This window comes from Protomyctophum bolini, assembly GCF_963924005.1.
Source record: "Protomyctophum bolini genome assembly, chromosome: 4".
Classification (NCBI taxonomy): Eukaryota; Metazoa; Chordata; class Actinopteri; order Myctophiformes; family Myctophidae; genus Protomyctophum; species Protomyctophum bolini.
Window position 1 is genome coordinate 39,869,636 of NC_137865.1, and position 24,456 is coordinate 39,894,091.

General features: G+C 41.3%; 1 protein-coding gene across 1 annotated transcript; it reads right to left on the reverse strand.

Annotated features, from left to right (window-relative positions):
• Nucleotides 1–7,863: 7,863 nt before the first annotated feature.
• LOC308313753 (cytosolic 5'-nucleotidase 1A) lies at nucleotides 7,864–17,877 on the reverse strand. The gene is made up of 6 exons (XM_080761050.1): nucleotides 17,630–17,877; nucleotides 17,224–17,340; nucleotides 16,831–16,960; nucleotides 16,528–16,650; nucleotides 11,119–11,276; nucleotides 7,864–8,818 (listed from the first exon to the last, which is right to left on the reverse strand). Exons 1-6 carry the CDS (start codon nucleotides 17,669–17,671, stop codon nucleotides 8,576–8,578), a joined length of 813 nt encoding a protein of 270 aa, XP_080617176.1. The 5' UTR covers nucleotides 17,672–17,877; the 3' UTR covers nucleotides 7,864–8,575.
• Nucleotides 17,878–24,456: the final 6,579 nt, after the last annotated feature.

Consider the following 24,456-nt stretch of genomic DNA (forward strand, 5'->3'; position numbering starts at 1 on the left):
TTTTTTGAAATTTTGAAAAAAAAAGTTAGCCTCGTTTCTCATCATTTTAGACCATGGGCTATAGCCCATATCGTACGGCATACTATAGCGCGCCGTTTTTCATCATTTTTGAGGATTTGAAAAAAATGACGAAATGACAAAAACGATGGGTTATAGCCCATGTTTTTTGAAATTTTGAAAAAAAAAGTTAGCCTCGTTTCTTATCATTTTGGACCATGGGCTATAGCCCATATCGTACGGCATACTATAGCGCGCCGTTTTTCATCATTTTTGAGGATTTGAAAAAAATGACGAAATGACAAAAACGATGGGTTATAGCCCATGTTTTTTGAAAATTTGAAAAAAAAAGTTAGCCTCGTTTCTCATCATTTTGGACCATGGGCTATAGCCCATATCGTACGGCATACTATAGCGCGCCGTTTTTCATCATTTTTGAGGATTTTAAAAAAATGACGAAATGACAAAAACGATGGGTTATAGCCCATGTTTTTTGAAATTTTGAAAAAAAAAGGTTTGCCTCGTTTCTCATCATTTTGGACCATGGGCTATAGCCCATATCGTACGGCATACTATAGCGCGCCGTTTTTCATCATTTTTGAGGATTTAAAAAAAGACGAAATGACAAAAACGATGGGTTACAGCCCATGTTTTTTGAAATTTTGAAAAAAAAAGTTAGCCTCGTTTCTCATCATTTTGGACCATGGGCTATAGCCCATATCGTACGGCAGACTATAGCGCGCCGTTTTTCATCATTTTTGAGGATTTAAAAAAAATGACGAAATGACAAAAACGATGGGTTATAGCCCATGTTTTTTGAAAATTTGAAAAAAAAAGTTAGCCTCGTTTCTCATCATTTTGGACCATGGGCTATAGCCCATATCGTACGGCATACTATAGCGCGCCGTTTTTCATCATTTTTGAGGATTTAAAAAAAATGACGAAATGACAAAAACGATGGGTTATAGCCCATGTTTTTTGAAATTTTGAAAAAAAAAGGTTAGCCTCGTTTCTCATCATTTTGGACCATGGGCTATAGCCCATATCGTACGGCATACTATAGCGCGCCGTTTTTCATCATTTTTGAGGATTTAAAAAATGACGAAATGACAAAAACGATGGGTTACAGCCCATGTTTTTTGAAATTTTGAAAAAAAAAGTTAGCCTCGTTTCTCATCATTTTGGACCATGGGCTATAGCCCATATCGTACGGCATACTATAGCGCGCCGTTTTTCATCATTTTTGAAAAAAAATGTAATAATGAAAACAAAATTTGTATGTCTACTTCGAAGTTATCCAGTTTCGTTACCAATATATCTGTCAAAACTTCTGCCAAATTTGGCGCTTACGTCATAAAATGAACGATAGGTTAGCTATGCCGCCTCACTATGGAACGAAAATCATTCCGAGACCATGGGCTATAGTCCATGATCTTGGAATGATTAGTCTATTTTTTCAAATCCTCCAAAATGAAAAACGGCATACTGAAAAACGAGGATTTGAAAAAAAATTCCATGGACTTCTAATATGGACCCCCAACCCCCAACTGACTGCCGAGTGTGACCGTGGACTGCCATTTTTGGTGGAAGGAGAAGAGAAAACCAAGAGTACCTTCGGGCTTGTCCCTAAATAGACTTGTAACCCAAATGTAGAGAGTACAAACGCAGTAAAGAACCTGGGGGTTATCATCTCTGAAAAGGCAACAATGAGCAGAAAATGAACCATGTAAATACAACAAATTGAGGGCACCGCAGGGAGTTGAACCCCATTCTGGTAAACCAGTAGTACCACACCAGTGCCTTAGTTTGTTTTGTTGTAATTTACAGGTCCAAAAGCAATCACATTCATAATAATTTGAATCATAATAGACTATAAATGATAGCCATGATTATGTCTTACAATTGAAATCGAGAAGAAGACTAAGGAAAACTCCTCAGACATAAACTAAGAAAATATTTTATTTTTCCGTGCTCATAAAGAGCTGCAAAGTGCTAAAAGTGAAAAGTGCAGCAGAAAACCTTTGGGTCATAGGCCCATCGTCAATGCCTCGCCTACTGACCGGCATGAATTAAGTTTTAGCTGCAAATGGCAGCATAAATAAATCACATCAATACACACCACATAATGTGATGTGAACTGACACGATGAAGCTTCACTCGCACATTATAAAAGACATACATCACATCAATCCACATCACATACCTAACCCTAGCCCTAACCCTAAATTCATCATGTGATGTGGGGATGACGTGATGAAGCCTTACTCACCAATGTGAAATGATACGAGACATAAACACACATCACATACCGGGCCTGTGTTCATATGTGATGTGGGCTTAGATGAAGCTTTATACTCACAAATTGGATCTGATAATATAGCACAAACAATGCTCTTATGACCTAGAGGTTTGCTGCTGGACTTCTCACTTAAAGCACTTGGAGCGCTTTATGAACATGAACAAAACAAAAAGATTCTTGGTCTCCGCCCAAGCAGTTGGCCTTAGGTTTGTGGCCAGTCTTTCTAGCCAGTTGTCCCACATTTCTATTTTAAAATCTACATGTTTTCAAAAGAATTGCCCACATTTAAATATACATTACAATTTATGCCAATTGTGGACGATTGACAAATTATACGAGGTGCAAATTATGCAATGACAGAAGCATTCTTTGGACCCCAGTATTTGTCAGCAATACTATGAACACAACATACATACAACACTGAGGATGACATTAGAACACAAGAGCAATGAACAGAGTGCATGGCGTGCAACGAGCTATCCGCAATTTGTGAAATAATCACATAAAAATATCACATAAATGCACATCACATACCGGCCTGTGTTCATATCTGATGTGAACTGACGTGATGGCGCTTTACCAGCAAATGACACAACGCAAATGACGTGAAACGATACAGCTCCAATCAAATGATTAGAAACTGTATGAGAGACACGACCCGACACACGCACCACATACACTAGTGAAGAACTAGTGATAGATAGGAAAGAAAGAAATGACTTATGAAAAATAAAGCAAAATGCGATTAAAAACTCTGACCAGAAAAAACAATAACTTTATTAAAGCAAAGAATAGAAGAGAAGATGAAAGGTCGGGGTAGAAACCGTGCATGTTCGATACTAATAGGTTATATTCAATAATGGATGATCTTTGCATCGTGAGCTTATAGATCAGCTATTTGCTACTTTAGTGTGTGACACTGTAGCATGACCAAGTAAGGAAATTAATTTACAAAAGGTTGAACTATGGAGATACAAGGTTTCTGCCCGACATCAAAAGATAATAAACTACGCCCACTTACCTTCAATATCAGCACTAAACAAAACAAACTAACCAACGAAGAAAATCTGCCATAATTTTCTTCCTGTTAGTTTGGACAGATCTACAGCATAGAAGGCTGTAAACAGTGTTAAGCAGGCTACATGCTACCATAATGATACCGGAAATAAGTCGCATGACGCCAAATCACATTTTGTACACACAGTCCACTAGTGAAGAACTAGGGCAATGGGCAAGGAGAAATAAAAAAACACTTTTTTTTATTAAAAGAGAAAGGAAATAGAAATTCTAATAACTCGACACAGAAAACAGCACAGAAAGACTACAACAGAACATACATAATGTGATGTGACGTGACGCGACAGCTTTACCCGTAAATTATGTTAAACAATACATAAATCACATTGCGGCATGTGATGTAGAGTGGCATTATACACAGATTACGTGAAACGATACACGGTGCGAATGACAACCTATGGTATGGTAGCATGTAGCATGTAGCCCACTTACACAAGCATCAGGAATCAAAAGGTTCATTACTAACCTTCACTGCCAACAGCACCCAGGAGTGGCAACAGCACTGTACCTTCAATACCGACGTCGCCTTGTCAGCTTCACGTTCTGAAATGACAAGAAAAAAATATATCTATTTAGTTGTCGGCCTACAGGATGACATTTTGTAAGTCATAACAGTCACTGAAAGCTGTGTCACCAATATCTTACTTTATTATTGTCACAAATTGTGATTAAAGCTCCTATAAGCAATAATGTCAATTTTAATGATTTTTATTTCATTCAGCAATGAGTAAAACACTCCCAAAAATGATTTAGTCTCTGCGATACATCTAGGGGCCACAATCTGCAGTCAAAGATGTTCCTAGAAGCTTTGTCATTGGTCAGAGAAAAAAAAAGAACCCGGTCAGAATGACTGACCAATCAGGAAGTAGACAGGCAAATCGACCAATGACAAAGCTAGACACATCTTTGAATGCAGATTGTGGCCCCAAGATGTGTCAGAGACAAGATATTGTTTTACCCATTGCTGGCAGTCTGAATACCAAAAAATAAAAAAGTAATTACATTTGACATATTGCTTATAGCAGCTTTAATGATTCAACCCATTAAACGGCGACTTCACCCCTTTTGTAACCAGAGCTTATTTTAATGATGTTTGGGAGACAAGAAACACTTTCCTGGGTTTTTTATGTGGGTAATCGTCGTTTTTAGATATGTAGTATTTCAAAAGTGTCCATGGGCTCCATGATGTCATGGACACTGGGCTCACTTCCTCCCTAGACTACATGTTGTCTCAGTAAGACAGCCCTCCCCTATGCACAAGGAGCAGTGCACCAAAGCATTATGGGAATTGTAGTCTGGGTAGGAAGTGTCCATGAAATCATGGACACATTGAAATACTAAAAACACATAAAAAGGTTTTACACCCAAACATATGTAAAATCATATGTATGACAATGAATGGTCAACTTGACATGTAATGGTGACACAGCCCTTGTTTCTACTACAGCCACATGTAATCCAGGTACATACCTGGTACATAGGTCCGTCGCTCGGTTGAAGATAGCCGGTATTAATAGAGCCGCGTAGGTTGTATGGCACAATACGTCCCGAGCACCGTACGCCTCGTAATCTCAGGGAGCGTTCGTTGACACCGTTATAAGTTTCAGCTCAGCCGAGTAGACACTCTATTACCAATACCAGCCATCTCCTGATGACTGCAGCCAAGGTCACCGCATGACACCAAGGTCACATGATCAACCTGTAAGACACAAACATACGCCAACATTACTCTTTATCCAGATTTTATACATCTTTAGGAAATTCTTGCATTTCTCTTTTGCAACCAGATCTTATTTTAATGATGTTTGGGAGACAAAAAACACTTTCCTGGTGTTTTTATGCATTTAGATATTTTAGTATTTCAAAGAGTCCATGATGTCATGGACACTGGGCTCACTTCCTTCCTGGACTAAATATTGTCTCAGTAAGACAGCCCTCCCCCTATCCACAAGGAGGAGCAGTGGACCAAAGCATTGTGGGAATTGTAGTTCAGGAAGGAAGTGAGCCCGGTGTCCATGACACATTTGAGTTTTCCATCCAGCAGAGACATTTAGCTTAATCTTATGAATGTGTCTGAGCCAGTTACAACTTGTGTTACCATTATGTACTAAAGTAAAAGGGTATGGCATCAAAATGTACTTAAAAAATGACCAAATGTACTCATTACGCAGAATGAGTACATTTCAAATGTTTGAAAGAAAAAAAAACATCTGAAAATAGCAGATCTACAATCTCACAATGCATTGCATCACAATGCATTGTGAGATTGTAGATCAGCTACTTCCAAATGGCCATAATGTGGTTGTAGCCAATGGTAAATTGCAATGTAGCCAAAAGGATTTTTACATCTACAAAATAACTAGTAAAGTGTCCAAATAATAGAATATAAAAGTACAATATATTGTCCACAGTACTTCAGTAGATGTAATTATTTACTTTCCACCATTTGTTTGTTTATTTGTTTGTGTCTCAAAAAGTACCAACACATTCCTCATATTGTTGTCCTTTTAGAGTCACAATAAACAACCAACAATCCTTCTAACAACACTAATGTTTAAACAATAACAGAGTTAATGTTGGCTAAAAACCATGCGGTTCTCAAACAAATCTTACCTTCCAGCAGCTACGCCCCAAACACACTACTATGCCCCGCATGCGCCTCCATTTTAAATCATAAGCCCCGCCTACTGTATCCGGCTCTAGACCGCCGGTCCGTCACAGTGAATGGATCACAGCTGTGTGGGTTTACAAGCCTCACGCCTGCGCGCGCACACACGCACGGCACGCACACACGCACGGCACGCACACACGACAGACGGACGGACGGACAGACAGACAAATAGATATTGTATACATTATATAATTTGTGGGTCCTTGACAAGGACCCACAAATTATATAATATGAAAAGGTTTGTCAAGAACTGCTGCATCCATAATAATCTTCAGACACATGCAGTGTCTGCTGGTGAACACTAGATGGAAGCAAAACGTCGGTTTCCCAGTCAGACTTTAAACATGTAGTTTCACCTGCTCTCTAGCTCTCTCTCTCTCTCTCTATCTCTCTCTAGAAGTGTAAATTTGTATGTAAATGTTGACCATGGGCTATAGCCCATATCGTACGGCATACTATAGCGCGCCGTTTTTCATCATTTTTGAGGATTTGAAAAAAATGAGAAAAAAATTCCGCAATTTCAGCAATTTCCATTTCCGCAATTCCGCAATTTGACAAAAACGATGGGTTATAGCCCATGTTTTTTGAAATTTTGAAAAAAAAAAGTTATGCTCGTTTCTCATCATTTTGGACCATGGGCTATAGCCCATATCGTACGGCATACTATAGCGCGCCGTTTTTCATCATTTTTGAGGATTTGAAAAAAATGACGAAATGACAAAAACGATGGGTTATATCCCATGTTTTTTGAAATTTTGAAAAAAAAAAGTTAGCCTCGTTTCTCATCATTTTGGACTGTGGGCTATAGCCCATATCGTACGGCATACTATAGCGCGCAGTTTTTCATCATTTTTGAAGATTTGAAAAAAATTACGAAATGACAAAAACGATGGGTTATTATATATATTATATATTTATATATAAATTTCTCTTCAACTGGGATTTCAATACTGTGTACAACGCTTCACGCAAATTGCTAGAAAATCCCAGCAGAAAATCAGGTATAAGCATATATTAAAATTGCCTGTACTTGACTCCCAAGTGGTGTGTGGACAGTAGAAAAGAATTCCAATGCACACAAAGAATTCTCCATTTGATTTTGAGCAAGGCAACAAACAGTATGACCAACATGTGTTGACCTAATAGTAGGTCTTCATCAGACCCTATTTGACATTGTCCTATTAACAATTAATTAAAAAATCAATAATGTCATTGCATTTCATTTTAAAAAGCTGGTCAGATTGCCGGCACACAGCACACTACTGCATGACCACTTTAGTTTGGTCAACTAAATGTTTGTTTCAAATTGAAATATAAAACATTTACGCTGTACAATCTAGATGACCTGGAAGCTATCAAGCCATATTGATATAACTTCACTTTGAATAATCCAGTTATAAATGAAGGGAAGGTGTGGATTTCATACTGTGCAAATTTAAACTGTCTGAAGGTTGTTTTGATATAGAATGGCCTAATAGTGACTACATGCTGCTCCCTAGTGGACAGAGTGCAAACTACTCTTGGTGGTTACATTAATAGCATTTCTTGAGAGGATTTCAGTAGTATTGTGGCACTGGCAGCCATGCACAACCATGTCTAACAAAGTAAAATACACAAACCAAGTTTGTACAACTGTACAAAAATAGATCAGGGTATCTGAACTCGATATATGTGATATGAACACTGCATTGTCAATAACTGCAAATAAGCGTAATGGTGAATATTCTTTAACCTCATTATAGTAAAAAGCCTATTTTGTTCTGCGAAAAATAAAAGCATACTAGTTGAATTCAGGGAGGGGGGGGGGTTCAGATCGGTGAACCCGTGTGACATCATCATCATACCGGGAAGTTATGCAGGAACACCTGAGTGGCAAAAACAAAACTACTTCCTGGCCTTGACAGCCCATACATCCACACAGAAAATCTGATTGGATTAAACAACGTTTAACTAACTTTGCCACTCAATTTATGCATGAGCATAAATATCTCTATAGGATCCACAGTCTGTTTTCGCCCACATCCGCCCCTCTATACCAGAAATCACACAGGCTGAGGCAGGCTGTTGGCCTGGCGTAGCCATACTGATATCGATGCGAGGCTGGGGCAATTTGCATTGCAAAGGCAAATTAAGGCTGGCTATGCGATGCTAAGGCTATATGTATTATTTGAAATTTCACTAGAGGATACTCCCTTGAGTTGCAGCAACTCGTTTTCATGGGGGTCCTCAGGGCACAACATACAACATACAACAAAACAATAAAGACACAGGCTCTTCCCCATCACAAACCCACATCATCAGTATACTCGTAACCCCAGAGTATCAATAAAGACACAGGCTCTTCCCCATCACAAACCCACTACATCAGTATACTCGTAACCCCAGAGTATCAATAAAGACACAGGCTCTTCCCCATCACAAACCCACTACATCAGTATACTCGTAACCCCAGAGTATCAAGTATGATGCCAATAAGTCTCAGGGCAACACAAAAGAGCAATCAAAAACAAGAACATGTACTGGCTGCTGTTTTACAGGCCGTCGGTGAAGACTATGTGTGGTTTGAGCAAGGAGAGGATGGGGTCCGTGGGGGCTCCAGCAAGACAGTAAGCTTCTTCCACCATAAGACCCCCGGCTCGCAGGGTCCTCAGTGCCCTGGCACACACGTCTCTAGAGCCCCACTCTGTTAGCACACTGGTGCTGATAGGGCTGTCTTGCAAAGCAAACTTCTTCCTCATCTCGCCAATTAGTGCGGCAAACCTCATAATGGAGTCCTGGTGAGGAAGAGGGGATAGAGGGTTTGTTTAACTGGCGGCAGAGGCATGAGGAATATGCCACAAATGCCATGACAGCTTGATATGAAACTACTGTACATTTGTATTAATGAAGTCATTAATTAACTTATGGCACCAGTGTTTCCCCTATATGCATTATTGTGTGGAGGGGGGCCACCACAAAATCATGACCAGCCACCACAGTATGATGTTTTTGTATTGCCGAGAATAGGGCAAAAAAAAAGGGGGAAAAAAGGGGCAAACGGATCTGAAAGCTCCCACCCACACGATCCGCTTCTGGCTATAGGGGAAACACTGGGCACACATAATGATCACATTCTTCTGGCTATAGGGGAAACACTGGGCACACATAATGATCACATTCTTCTGGCTATAGGGGAAACACTGGGCACACATAATGATCACATTCTTCTGGCTATAGGGGAAACACTGGGCACACATAATGATCACATTCTTCTGGCTATAGGGGAAACACTGGGCACACATAATGATCACATTCTTCTGGCTATAGGGGAAACACTGGGCACACATAATGATCACATTCTTCTGGCTATAGGGGAAACACTGGGCACACATAATGATCACATTCTTCTGGCTATAGGGGAAACACTGGGCACACATAATGATCACATTCTTCTGGCTATAGGGGAAACACTGGGCACACATAATGATCACATTCTTCTGGCTATAGGGGAAACACTGGGCACACATACAGTGCATCCGGAAAGTATTCACACTCCTTCACTTTTACCACATTTTGCTTTGTTACAGCCTCATGTCAAAAGGGATTAAATTCGTTTTTTTCCTCATCAATACACAATACCCCATAATGAAGTGAAAAAAGCTTTTTCGAATATTTTGTTAATTCATTAAAAATAAGAAACTGGAAAAACACATGTACAAGTATTCACACTCTTGACTTAGTACTAAGTTGAGTCACCTTTGGCAGCAATTACAGCCTTAAGCATTTTTGGGAATGATGCTACAAGCTTGGCACACTTGAATTTGGGGTATTTTCCCCCTTCTTCTCTGCAGATCCTCTCAAGCTCTGTCAGGTTAGACGGGGAGCGTCGCTGAACAGCCATTTTCAGGTCCTTTCAGAGATGCTCATGGGGTTTAAGTCTGGCTGGGCCACTCAAGGACTTTCACAGAGTTGTCCTAAATCCTTCATTATCTTAGCTGTGTGCTTGGGGGTCGTTGTCCTGTTGGAAGGTGAATCGTTGACCAAGTGGTAGGTCCTGAGCGCTCTGGAGCAGGTTTTCATCCAGGAGGTCTCTGTAAACGGCTCCATTCATCTTTCCCTCTATCCTGACAAGTCTCCCAGCTCCTACCGTTGAAAAACATCCCCACAGCATGATGCTGCCACCACCATGCTTCACCGTAGGGATGGTATTTGCCAGGTGATGAGCGGTGCCTGGTTTCCTCTAGACGTGACGTTTGGCATTCAGGCCAAAAAGCTCTATTTTGGTTTCATCAGACATGGGAATCTTGTTAATAATGGTCCGAGAGTCGTTTAGGTGCAACAGGACAACGACCCCCAAGCACACAGCTAAGATAACGAAGGATTGGTTTTAGGACAACTCTGTGAAAGTCCTTGAGTGGCCCAGCCAGAGCCCAGACTTGAACCCCATTGAGCATCTCTGGAAGGACCTGAAAATAGCTAAGCAGCGACGCTCCCCGTCTAACCTTGAGAGGATCTGCAGAGAAGAAAGGGGAAAATACCCCAAATTCAAAATAATGTGTTTTTCCAGTTTCTTATTTTTAATAAATTAACAAAATATTTGATTTTTTTTTCACTTCATCAAAAAACGAATTTAATCCATTTTGAAATGAGGCTGTAACAAAACAAAATGTGGTAAAAGTGAAGGAGTGCACTGTAATGATCACATTCAACCAGCCAAATATTGATCAATCTGAACTGTGCCTGTTAAGTGTCAATACAAAAAGACAATATAAGTAAGGCATGAACTTTGATTCGTCAGTCACTTTGTCCTGAGAACAAAGATTTAATAGTATAAATCATTTTGATATAATACATAGGAAGTGGTGTAAAGTAACTACTGGTAAGTACATTTACTTAAGTACTGTACATAAGTACAATTTTGAGGTGTTTACTTGAGTGTTTTTCAAGTACATTTTTATACAAATTAATTTTACTCAAGTACATTTAGAATTCCGGACTTTTACTTGTAATAGAGTAGTTCTACATTGCAGTATTGCTACTTTTACTTAAGTAAAACATTTGCGTACTTTTTTTAGGACAACTATACTGTACCCACCCTGGCAGCTTTGACGTCGTGGAGCGTTGCCTCACTGAAGCCTTGTTGAGGGGGCGAGTCTCCATCTGAGAAACCAACAGCATCCCCCGAGAGCAGCACTCTGAGTTGGTCCGAGGAGTGGTCCGCCGTGTGCTGGTACACCAACGCAGAGACCATGCCTATCCAAGCAGACAAAATGGAGCCTTTTAGCTTTAATATACACTCAAGCAGTGATCTTCAAGCTAACAATGCGTGGGTTAGCTGCCTGAAGATTGTTTAATTCGGTTAAGAATGAATTTAGAATACATATTTTATTGAGCATTATTGAGCATAAATGCATTAAATGGTAAATGGTGCATTTATATAGCGCCTTTATCCAAGGCGCTTGACATAGATTGTGCATTAGATTCACACATTGACACACACACACTCATACACCGATGGCAGTTCAGTGTCTTGCTCAAGGACACCCGGGTTCGAACTGGGAACCTTGCGGTTCCCATCCGACCACTCTACCCATGAGCCACTGCCGCCCCTGAGCATAGATACGGTATATGAAGCATACTTTGGTGTCAGGGCTTCATCTATATTCCATATTCCATATAACATTTTAGTTAAGTTTATATAGCCAAATGGAATTACATTGCATTTGCTGGGGAGGTGGTGGGATTTGCAAAAACTTCATGAGCAGCAGGTTAGCGAGTGAGGCAGGGAGGCAGCAGGGAGGCAGGGAGGCGGCAGGAGAGAGAAGCCAGGAATGAGCAGGTAGGCAGAAGGCACTTTCAAAGAATATATATTCAAAGATTTGCCTTACGATTTTTCAAAAATAGCAGACCTACCAGCTCGTAGCGCGCGCTATGAGCTTGTAGATATGCTATTTTTCAATAGCTAAATTATAACGTGTTTAAAACACCAAAAGGGGTTCCCGCCCAAAATGGGTTAAATAGCCGCTCTGATCAGGCAAAGAGTGCATGTGACTAGTAACCTACCTGATCATGTAAGCGTGCTCTCTTGAGGTGCCTGCCTGAACTAACCGGAGTATAAATTTGGCTTTATACTTCACCCCCAAATGATCACTTTGTTAAAACCATTATTCATCCTGCGTTGCCTTGAATACATCACGATGAATAAGCAAATGGCAGGTCAGTATTCAATTCAGGGCCCAGGTGTGAGGATACAGCAATGTTTAATTTCGCATCATTTTAGAAACATGTTGATTATGTGGCAGGATATCTGACTAGCGCCCCTAAAAAAAAATCAGACCTGTCTGAAGTGAGTGTTGCAACAGCGCCCCCTGTTGGTAGCCAGGACAGACAGACAGACAGACATAGCCGATCTACAAGCTTGCAACACGTCGCAGCGCAACGTGTTCTCACATGTCTCCCCACTTCTCCGCTCCCTCCATTGGCTCCCGGTCGCATCCCACACAGAATACAAAACTCTGATGCTGGCATTCAAAGCAACCAAAAGGTATGGCTCCCCCATATCTAGCAAGTATGATTGAACCCTAGAAACCCTCCCGCGCACTCAGATCAGCCAACGCAGGGAAGCTGGAAGTACCCTCACTAAAATGCAGGGACAACGCTCCACACGTCCCAAACTCTTCTCCCTTCTGGCTCCAAAACTATGTAATGCACTTCCCATTACAATCAGAACTGCAGCTTCACTCCAAATGTTCCGCCGTAGTCTGAAAACACACCTATTCAGACTCCATCATGGCCCGTAGCACTTACGCTAGCCCCTTTGATCGCACTTTATGTAGACTTAGATAGCATTTTATACAGACTTATAGCATGTTATGTAGACAGCACTAGAATTGCATTGTATGTTGTCATAGCTCTTTATATGTAATATTATGTATAGTATAGTTTATACAGTATGTATAGTTTCATTATATAGATATTCCACAGTTACATTCTTAGCTTACGCATGTTTCATGCTACTACTTTAAGCCTATGATGTATTGCCATGCTATTGTTCTTGCTTAATGCAAATCGCTGTGGATTAAGAGCGTCTGCTAAATGCCTAAATTGTAAATTGTAAGAAGGTAGGAAGTAGAGGAGAGAGACAATAACAAATTTCCTATTCATATAAGACTACAGCTGTTCACCTATAGACACTCAATCGCATGTCATCACGGTTGATAGTAAGTCTATTCAGGTAAATAGATGGTTCTGTGTGAAATACATTCTACGTGGATCTTTTACTCAGCTAAGCACCAACATTCCTTGGCATATTTCATTTTTGATGCAGTAATGGCTATATTAAGCCCAAATTGCCAATCCATTTCCAATCATTTGTTGTATATTTTACCCCACTGCAATCCATCTGCCATATGGACATCATCCAGAGCTCTAATCAGATGTGGCAGTTTAGAGTGCCGACTAATGTAAGACAATACAGCCTTGAAATTTGCCAAGGTGCCAAATAATGACCAATAATAAATTTGCAATTGCAAAGTTGCCGAATAATGACCAATAATAAATAATGACGGGTGTCCCCTGTGGCACACCCGTTATGCGATGCCCAGTCAATTGCAGTGCAGAATGACACACCTTCCAGACGACAGCATGCAAATTTCGTCCTCAAATTTTGAGGACGCAACATCTAAAATGATTAGTTATAGATTGCCTGCCTGTTAACTTCTGTAGAGGTAGCCCCAACATCATTAGTATGCTTGAAGTCACAGTCGTTTTCAAAAGGGATGTCTTTATTCCCGTTTCCCTATCCATCCATTCCACTGCAGTGGAAACACAAATGATAACCTTTCACACTACTCTGCCACCTAATGGAGCGGCAGGGGCTGCTTTGGGCTCATATTATCAGACCAATTACAGAAAAGAGCTTTGAGAGCTTAAAGTATTCACTAAATGTATTACATCTCACAGTGGATGTCCTCCAACCACCTCAAACTGAACCCAGACAAAACTGAGCTTCTCTTCTTCCCAGCTAAGTCCTGCCCTATGCGGGAACTAACTATTTCCGTAGACAACGCCCTGGTAACGTCTGTCCCAACAGCCAGGAATCTTGGTGTTGTCCTGGACAGTCAGCTCTCTTTCAAAACTCACATCACAGCTGTCACTCGATCCTGTAGGTTCACACTCTATAACATACGACGAATTAGACCGTTCCTCACCCAGGAATCAGCCCAGCTCCTAATCCAGACAACAGTCTTGTCAAAACTCGACTATTGTAACTCCCTCCTTACTGGCCTACCAGCATGTGCACTTAAGCCTCTCCAGCTGATCCAAAATGCCGCAGCTCGCTTGGTCTTCAACCAGCCAAAATTCTCACATGTCTCCCCCCTGCTCCGCTCCCTCCACTGGCTCCCGGTCGCTGCCCGCACAGAATACAAAACTCTGATGCTGGCATTCAAAGCAACCAAAGGTATGGCTCCCCCATATCTTGCAAGTATGATCGAACCCTACAAACCCTCCCGCTCATTCAGATCAGCCAAGCATGTTATGTAAACAGCTTAAGTGCATTGTATGTAGTCATAGCACGTCATAGTATGTATATCATAGTAGTATAGATGTATAGCTTATTTCATTATAGATATTCCACTGTTACTTTCTTAGCTTACGCATGTTTCATGATAAATGTTTTTATGTGATGTATTCCCCATGCTTTTTGTTCTTGCTTAATGTAAGTTGCTCTGGATTAAGAGCGTCTGCTAAATGCCTAAATTGTAAATTGTAAATGTAATGAGGAAAACGGAGGTTAAATCCCACAGCTCAGAGATCAATCACTATTCACTACTAATAGCAAAGTACTCAAGTGAGCTTGTAGTTCTGCCATTTTCACTATATTTGAAAGCAGTTAATTCACATGGAATAAAGCAAAAATAAAATCTCATGACTGAAAGTGTAATGCATTATCATCATCATATTGTTATTATGTTATCATTATCATATTGTTATTATCAATCAATCAATCAGATTTATTGTTACTTCCACAAATATACACTGGGGATACAGGGGAGCAAAATACCGTTCTCCATGGCTCATGGTGCTTCACATTTAAAAACAATAAACAACACATTAAAAAGAGGCAAGGCCTTATTAAAAAAACACCTTTTATGTGTGGAGTTTGCATGTTCTCCCCGTGTCCCCTAGGGTAGGTACCCTCACAAAAACATGCAGTAATCCTGGTCTCTAAACTGCCTCCCCCTGGCCAGCCGGGGTGCCTGATGGAGGGGAATGGAACTGGTTGGAATAACGTGTTCCTCCCACGCGCTACGTCCAACCAGGGAAACTCCCCCCTGTTAGGTGTAAAGGAGCAACTTGGACACTCAGGCATGAAGGAAGCATGAGTTAAGTCCGTTGCTCTCCCCATGTTGGTGGAGGGTGTGTAGAGCCCAGGATCACAGTAGATGATTGACACAGGGGTGAAAAATCGTGGGATAAAAATTATAGTAAAAAAAAGAAACGGTAAAAGGAGCAAACAACATTGGCAGGAAAAGTGCTGATGCATTCAAAGTGCATGTGTGTAAGGTGCTATTCATCCCTCCTTGGGGGGCAGTATGTGGCGAGTGTTCAGTGTCCTGATGGTATGGGGAAAGAAACTATTGGACAGCCTGCTGGTGCTTCCTCCTAGGCTCTTGAACCTCCTACCAGATGGCAGGCGTTCAAGTATTATGTTATCATTATCATATTGCTCCTGTTACACACACAGAAATCACAGAGCGAGGACTTAACCATTGCTTTTGACATTTCTGAGACCATTCATGTTTATGGAAGATGCTTCTAAACATGTATTCTATTGCTAGTTGACCAATTAACATACTCGCTATACTAACAAATAAGCAAAAATAGCCTCACAACACAAGCGGCAGCATTGTGAGCTTGTAGATCTGCCATTTTCCATTGCATGGCAAAAGAAGACAGCATGCCTTCTATCTATGGAATCCAAATGACTGAAATAGGTCGTGGCGACTGAGAACTTTAACCCATTCTGACCTGAGATCAGATTCTAAAAATGTCTTCTACATCCTGATAGTTTTCATTCTGACCTGAGATCAGATTCTAAAAAAATTCTTCTATGTCAGTCGCTCTTCGATTTTTCAAAAATAGCAGACCTACAAGCTCGTAGCGCGCCACTCGGTGGCGCGCTATGAGCTTGTAGATCTGCTATTTTTCAATAGCTAAAGCACAACATGATGCTAACACCAAAATGGGTTCCCGTTCAGAATGGGTTAATCCATGAATTCATAATGCACTTTTGCCACTTATTCACTTCCTAGAAATGTAGAAGTCAAAAGTACAATACGTCTTTGAAATGTAGTATCCAAAAAATACAAATACTCAAGTAAAATACAGACACTCAAAACATGTACAGTACTTGGGTAAACGTACTTTGGTAGTTGGTACTGTCCTCCGCTGATGAATTTCATTTCATTTCATTGTGGATCAATACCACATTCATACACACCTCTTTGTAATGCCGTCGACACATCCGCCGGGTCTGTGGACAGGAACAGGTCGACCCGGTTTGATAGCAGAGTGTCCATGGTGTCCTCTCTGCTGCAGAAACAAAATCTGCCAATCTCAAGACCTGTGAGTGAGAGATGTGTTGGACACCATGTGATGCATTGAGCTCATCCTATGGTAACTTTATAATCCAGCATTCAGCCATTCTTCTTTGACGAGTAAATGTACAGTAAAGACTACGCACCCATGATATGGACGTGCTAAAAGTTCTTTATACAACTGACTGGTCTGAACTCAGGCCTACCATAATGCTTGGTGCTGGCAATGATCCGTGATTGATTCTCCTCACAGTCACTGGAAAGCATGATGACATCAAACAGCTGTGTTTCCTGAGGATTCTTGTCCAACAGTTTCTTATTTACATTCTGTATTGCCTTCGGAAAGAAAGTTGGAAAGAAATATGAATTCACCCTTTCTCAGTCTAGTGTACAGTACATATAGTGGTGTCGAAATCACGTAGGCTAATTATAATAAATGCATGCTTATCAAATGCAAACTCTCGGATTAAACTGAAATTTGTATGAGCTAGCGTCTACATTCATCAGTCACACAGCAATGCATGGATTACTTTGGTTTAAGATGATGTATTCACTGTAAAGGTGGCAAAACAGGTTCTGAAACAGAAAAACAGGCTCACTTGAATGAGAGGGAAGGCAGCACCCCTTCCAAAAGGTTCACTGCTGCTTTGAATATTTTGGTTTGACCAGACTGCGTGTGTAGTCACTGCAATAACCACAGCATTATCCACATCTCTCTGTAGAAGAGAAGGGTTTGTTAGACAAAGGAAAGGAAAGGTACTATGTTTACCCAGGGTAACTGGACTAAGCTCAAGAACTTGTTTACAGCCAAGCCCTGCTCATAGAACATTTCATGGTAGAGGTTCAATGCCTTGTCCAAGGGCACTTCACAACTAGCGACCTTCCGATATCAAGACCGCTCCGCAAACCGTTCGGCCACCGCTGCCCGCTGACAGGTGATCGTGTGTGTTGTGTTGACCAAGAATATCGTCCTAAGCAGGACAGTTGAATTTGGCTCAATCTTACCTGGTCTACATCCGTATTTCGCACCATTGAAACCATGTTCATATTGCAGTCAGGAAGGCAGCTGCTCAAAATAACAGGTAAAATAAACCGATTACACAATACGATTAGAGGCTGACCTGAACTTTATCAAAATGCATGATCTGTGCTTAGTTTGCTTAAAAACATCGCTATTCGCTATATGGTTAGAACTGTCTCCCTAACAAAGTAAGAAACTACTCATAATTCATTTATTTCTAGCCGAGCTCCTCCTAAAGCCAACGGAGGCACAGCAAAACAGAGCAGGATGACACTTCCGGGTCCGGGATCTTCTTCTAATGCATTACCGCCACCTACTGTTCACTTGATTATTCATTCTTTCTTGTTCTGAATGTTACAAAAAAGGGGTGCATGCAGTACTAAGTTTGACAGTACTTGTACTTGGTTTAGACCAGTCCTTAGTCCTACAACTACAACCTATCTCAAACCCTCACCCTAACCCTAACCTCCCACGCACGGGGGCAGCACACCTAAACCTAACCTTAACCCGTGTCTAACCAGCAATGACTAGTCTAAACTAAGTATGCACCCCTACAAAAAGTGCTGCTGGAAAAGGAAGATCAGCATCAACATGAAGTTTGTTATGCACGGAGGAGGCACACAGTGCTGTAAAATATCATTTTAGATGGGTTGTGTTGACACTCTGGACTTGTGACTTAGTGATGTTTATTAGGCATACCATATTCTGAATTACCAAAAAGAGGACACATGCATGTCGTGGATGTGCATGTGTCGTGCGTGTTTGAATTAAATTAATTTGTCAAAAAAGTTTGGCTCCTAAATTTGATCAAATATGCTCTATATTAGTTATGTATTTATTTAAAGCAGTGGCCCTCAAAGGTGTGATCCAGGGACCCTCGTGGTTCCTTGAGGGGGCTGATCTACATCCACACGTGGCTAGTTGAACTATTCAAAAATGCTTTTCTTTCAAAATAGGGCCTTAAATATCTTCAGATGGGGTATCGTGGACGTCAGCAAGGGCATGCTGTCACAACGGGTTCCTAACGCCAAATAAAATGGCTTCAGATCTGACCTAAGTCTCCTGAAGAGAAGTCTGAGGCATGTCCTGGACGCGTTATCACCACCAATGTTCAAGGATGTGTTTACAAAACATTGCCGGGTTTGTTTACAAACATTTCAGGGTTTGTGATTTGTTTACCTACATTGTGGATTGTACACTGTAATTTTATTTGTTTATAAACATTTGGGATTTGTTTATAAACATTTAGATATTTGTTTATAAACATTTAGATATTTTTTATAAACATTTGGGATCTGTCTATAAACATTTTGGTATTTGTTTATAAACATCTAGGATTTGTTTATAAACATTTTGGTATTTGTTTATAAATATTTTTGGCATTTGTTTATAAACATTTGTGATTTGTTTATAAACATTTAGGGTTTGTCTATAAACATTTTGATATTTGTTTATAGACATTTGGGATTTGTTTATAAACATTTTGGTATTTGTTTATAAATATTTTTGGCATTTGTTTATAAACATTTGGGATTTGTTTATAAATGTGTTCATATCGTTACACAATGCACACCATTAACTTCTAGTCCAAGTCCAGTCCTGTAAAATCACTTTATTTGGCATTATTGTGAGTTACAGTTTGTGTGAAATGTCACAAATCAAACATCCATGAATGCATCCGACAGTGATATTTAATAATGATCTATATTACATTACATTTACATACAAGTATTTGTACAGCACTTTTCATGACATGAAGTTCAGCTCAAAGAGCTTTACAGAGCAATAAAAATCACACCTGTGTGAAGTGAGGGGTGCTCTCGTCGTCATACTGTACACCATCTCTTTCCGGCCAATCACAATGTGCGTGCGTCCCCCCCCCCACCCCCACCCAAATCCCATGAACAAGCACGGGACAAAGGCTCAGACACAGGCAATATGGACGCCACGGCGAAGGGGGACATCTGGTGGCCACGCAGGGAAGCACAGCACTCCTGGTCCATCAACAGCATCACTTACTTCCTAACAGGAGAAGAAGAACAACACCGCTGCTGTGAATAACCATATCTGTGCAGAAACACACATTCAGATTTTACAGAGGCCAGTTTCAAATTGCAGCCGTCCGTAGGTGCCCTTTGAGGGCAGTTTTGAAGGAGTCAAGGGATTCGCATGTCTTAATGACCGTTGGTAGGGCGTCCCACATTTTGGTGGCATAGGAGCGAAAATAATTTAATCCCTTGCTTGTGCCGAATCTGGGTTGCACATGGTTTGTTGCACTCCCTCTGGTGTTGTGGGTGTGGACTTCATTGACATTAAGGAAGTATTTAGACAGGTACATGGATATCTTGGTGAAGTATTTAGACCGGTACATGGGTATCTTGGTGAAGTATTTAGACAGGTACATGGGTATCTTGGTGAAGTATTTAGACAGGTACATGGGTATCTTGGTGAAGTATTTAGACAGGTACATGGGTATCTTAGTGAAGTATTTAGACGGGTACATGGGTATCTTGGTGAAGTATTTAGACAGGTACATGGGTATCTTAGTGGTGTAGTGAATCTTGTGGACCAGACCCATTGAAAAGATGCTGTACTCTGTCATCAACCCAAAGCCATTCCAGCCTGTCAAAGTGGACAGGGGTGAGGTGGGTTCGGGGAGTGAGGCCAAGTAGTAGCCTGACCAGTTTGTTTTGGGAAGTCTGGAGCCTTGTTTTAAGGGCTGATCGTACGTTAATAAATATGTACAGGTTCACAAAGGTTCTCATCAATCTGTAGATTAACATTGTAATGAAAGTGTGGGGCTCTTGGGAATCAAGAGGATGAATTATAATGATTCAAATAACACGGCCCGAAAAGCTCCATTCTCTTGTAACTTGTAAAAAAAAAAAAAAAACGTAACCCATTTAAGCCTGACGTCGAAATTTATAAAATGTCTTCTAAATTCTGACAGTTTTCTGAAATACCTATATGTTTCTGTATCAGTGGTGCTCAATATTTCATGTCAAGGACCCCAACAATTATATGTAATTGGCCACCGACCCCCCCATCTGAAAATAATATGTTGTTCCAGGGACCTCCCCAGAAGTTAAAATGTTCACTCTGTAATAATATATATTCAAAGATTCGAGGCACATTCTCACGATTTTTCAAAAAAGACCTACAAGTTCGTAGCTTGTAGATCTGCCATTTTTCAACAGCTAAAGTATACAGTAACATAATGCTTTAAAACACCACAAGGGGTTCCCGCCCCTGCCACAAAATGGGTTAATTAAATGCAAATGACTTACAGATCTTTAAGGAGAGAACGCTCGTATTCCTGGAGAGCTTTGTGCAAAGTGTCTTTGGCTGTGCTGGAGGTCAGGAGAGCATAGATGGCCCTCATCTTGTCCTGAGTGGTGGGATTGGACATCACATTGCTGTAGCCCTCACTGTCTAGGATGTCCTTCTCAAAGAGTACATCTAGGATGGGACCCACGTTCCTCACCCTGTCGACCAGGAAACGCCGATGTTGGTCCACAAAGTGTTTCGCTGAAGTTAAGGAGGATTGAACGTTGAGTTGTTGGTTTTCATTTGACATTGTTTTAAAATGGAAAGTAAATATGAAAAAATGGAAATGGAAAGTAAATAGGAGCTAACAATTTAGTGCAATAAAGTGATACAGTTTGTGCTGGTAGTATATATATATATATATATATATATACACACACACACACACACACACACACACACACACACACACACACACACACACACACACACACACACACACACACACACACACACACACACACACACACGTTATAGATATCGTTATAGATCGTTGCTGCAGAAATCTCTTATATCTTATCTCCTTATTTAAACGTGTTTGTTCATGAATTAACGTCCTACTTGACCTCACTACAGCGTCACGCTAAAACATCCAAAGTAACAACAGATCTACAAGCTAGAGACTCACCTGGTATGGAAGTAACAACAGATCTACAAGCTAGAGACTCACCTGGTATGGAAGTAACAACAGATCTACAAGCTAGAGACTCACCTGGTATGGAAGTAACAACAGATCTACAAGCTAGAGACTCACCTGGTATGGAAGTAACAACAGATCTACAAGCTAGAGACTCACCTGGTATGGAAGTAACAACAGATCTACAAGCTAGAGACTCACCTGGTATGGAAGTAACAACAGATCTACAAACTAGAGACTCACCTGGTATGGAAGCAGCCGCTCCTGTAGATTGTGCTGCAAGAAATAAAAGTGTTCAAATTATGAACAGAAACGAACCATCGAGGCCCATCTCACCGCGGTGAAATAGCACGGACTGGCAAGTCCCGACATAAACCCCCACAATCCCTACATGTTACACTACTACTGTTTAAGTCCCGACATAAACCCCCACAATCCCTACATGTTACACTACTACTGTTTAAGTCCCTACATAAACCCCCACAATCCCTACATGTTACACTACTACTGTTTAAGTCCCTACATAAACCCCCACAATCCCTACATGTTACACTACTACTGTTTAAGTCCCTACATAAACCCCCACAATCGCTACATGTTACACTACTACTGTTTAAGTCCCTACATAAACCCCCACAATCCCTACATGTTACACTACTACTGTTTAAGTCCCTACATAAACCCCCACAATCCCTACATGTTACACTACTACTGTTTAAGTCCCTACATAAACCCCCACAATCCCTACATGTTACACTACTACTGTTTAAGTCCCTACATAAACCCCCACAATCCCTACATGTTACACTACTACTGTTTAAGTCCCGACATAAACCCCCACAATCCCTACATGTTACACTACTACTGTTTAAGTCCCTACATAAACCCCCACAATCCCTACATGTTACACTACTACTGTTTAAGTCCCTACATAAACACCCACAATCCCTACATGTTACACTACTACTGTTTAAGTCCCGACATAAACCCCCACAATCCCTACATGTTACACTACTACTGTTCAAGTCCCTACATAAACCCCCACAATCCCTACATGTTACACTACTACTGTTTAAGTCCCTACATAAACCCCCACAATCCCTACATGTTACACTACTACTGTTTTATACATAAACCCCCACAATCCCTACATGTTACACTACTACTGTTTAAGTCCCGACATAAACCCCCACAATCCCTACATGTTACACTACTACTGTTTAAGTCCCTACATAAACCCCCACAATCCCTACATGTTACACTACTACTGTTTTGACCGCGACAGATTGCTATTTCACCGCGTGAGGGAGAGGGAGAGTGAGATCGGGTGTTTTCTAGGTGTGTATATTTGAATTGTTAATCTGTGCCATTTCACCGTATTTGGGTGAGAGGGTGTCTTCTGCCGCGAGACTCGCTGTGCGCTGAACGCGTTGGCTCTGTTGTCGTCTCACAGCAGAAGCTGAAAAGTCAACGCAGCTTTCCCACGCACAGACAGTGTCGCAGTCCCTTAGAAGCAGCTCGACCATCTTCATCCTTTTCTTTAAAGTCACTTGAAACGTGGAGATGTAATTGTGATAGCACGATTCGTCGACTTCAAAGCCTGCTCTGTGTGGTTCAATGACGACGGCATCATCCCGATGCGAGGTGGAGAGGGTATATGTCTTCTTTGGGATTAGTACGCAGGGAGGCTTTTCGATGTAACTCTCTTCTCCGAGCATCTCCTTCCTTTCCTTCTTCACGTCACTCAGCACCACATTGTTGGGTAGCAGCAGTACATTCAGCGTTGACATGGGGTCATCATCATGCTCAATCGGTGGGCTATAAAACAGTGCCACCAGTGCCTTGATAGGCCTGGGCCCGAACAGCATCTCCATGATGAGACCAAATAAAGACAACCCGGTTACATCTATGATAACATGAGTTTCTGTGACCACACGGGGTTTGATCAGCTCAACGCCGTCATCATCCACCACGTGGACAACAGACAAGGACTTGCCTCCACCCGTGGAGAGGATCTCACAGTGTGGAAATTGCAACTGACACACGGACCCCTGAGGACCTTTGATGTCAAACAGTGGTCCCGCGGGCCTCTTGCTCAGCTGGGACAGAAGCCCCCGGCCCCAGGGGACTGTCCCGTAAGTCACCTCTCCCTCTGTCTCCATCTTCAACCCCAGGCCGGTCACGCTGCATTGGAACAGTCCAGCGTGGGTGCAGTGGAACCTGTAGCGTTCCTTGTTTTCCACAAGAACGATGTCGGGTGTAAATGTCTGTGAACTTAGCTCAGTTTCATCTTGGATGTCCAGAGACGACAGTGACTCTGTAACAGCATGAACTTCCAGAGAGGACAGTGACTCTGTAACAGCATGAACTTCCAGAGAGGACAGTGGCTCTGTAACAGCATGAACTTCCAGAGAGGACAGTGAATCTGTAACAGCATGAACTTCCAGAGAGGACAGTGACTCTGTAACAGCATGAACTTCCAGAGAGGACAGTGACTCTGTAACAGCATGAACTTCCAGAGAGGACAGTGACTCTGTAACAGCATGAACTTCCAGAGAGGACAGTGACTCTGTAACAGGACATTCTTCCATCTCGCCATGCAAAGGCATCGTACCCTACAGAGAATATAGAGAAAGGGAAAATAAAATCAGTAATTAGACAAAGATGAACCCAAGACTTTTCCACAGCGTCAGCTCATACAGATGGAATATCCTTGCTAACTGACTGCTGGCTGAGTCCTGACTCTTTGGCCGATGTTATAACATGCGTTGCCAGTAGAGTTGTCAATTTCTGCCCGAACCCGACCCAACCCGACGTTTTCGGGCAGGGCCTAGCCTAAAATGGCTC

Coding starts and splice junctions, on each gene's coding strand:
- LOC308313753 (XM_080761050.1), bottom strand. CDS start 17,671: ATGAACATGGTTTCAATGGTGCGAAATACGGATGTAGACCAG. Junction 16,651..16,830: donor TGCCAGCACCAAGCATTATG/GTAGGCCTGAGT, acceptor TCTCACTCACAG/GTCTTGAGATTGGCAGATTT. Junction 11,277..16,527: donor GTCGACGGCATTACAAAGAG/GTGTGTATGAAT, acceptor CTGCTTGGATAG/GCATGGTCTCTGCGTTGGTG.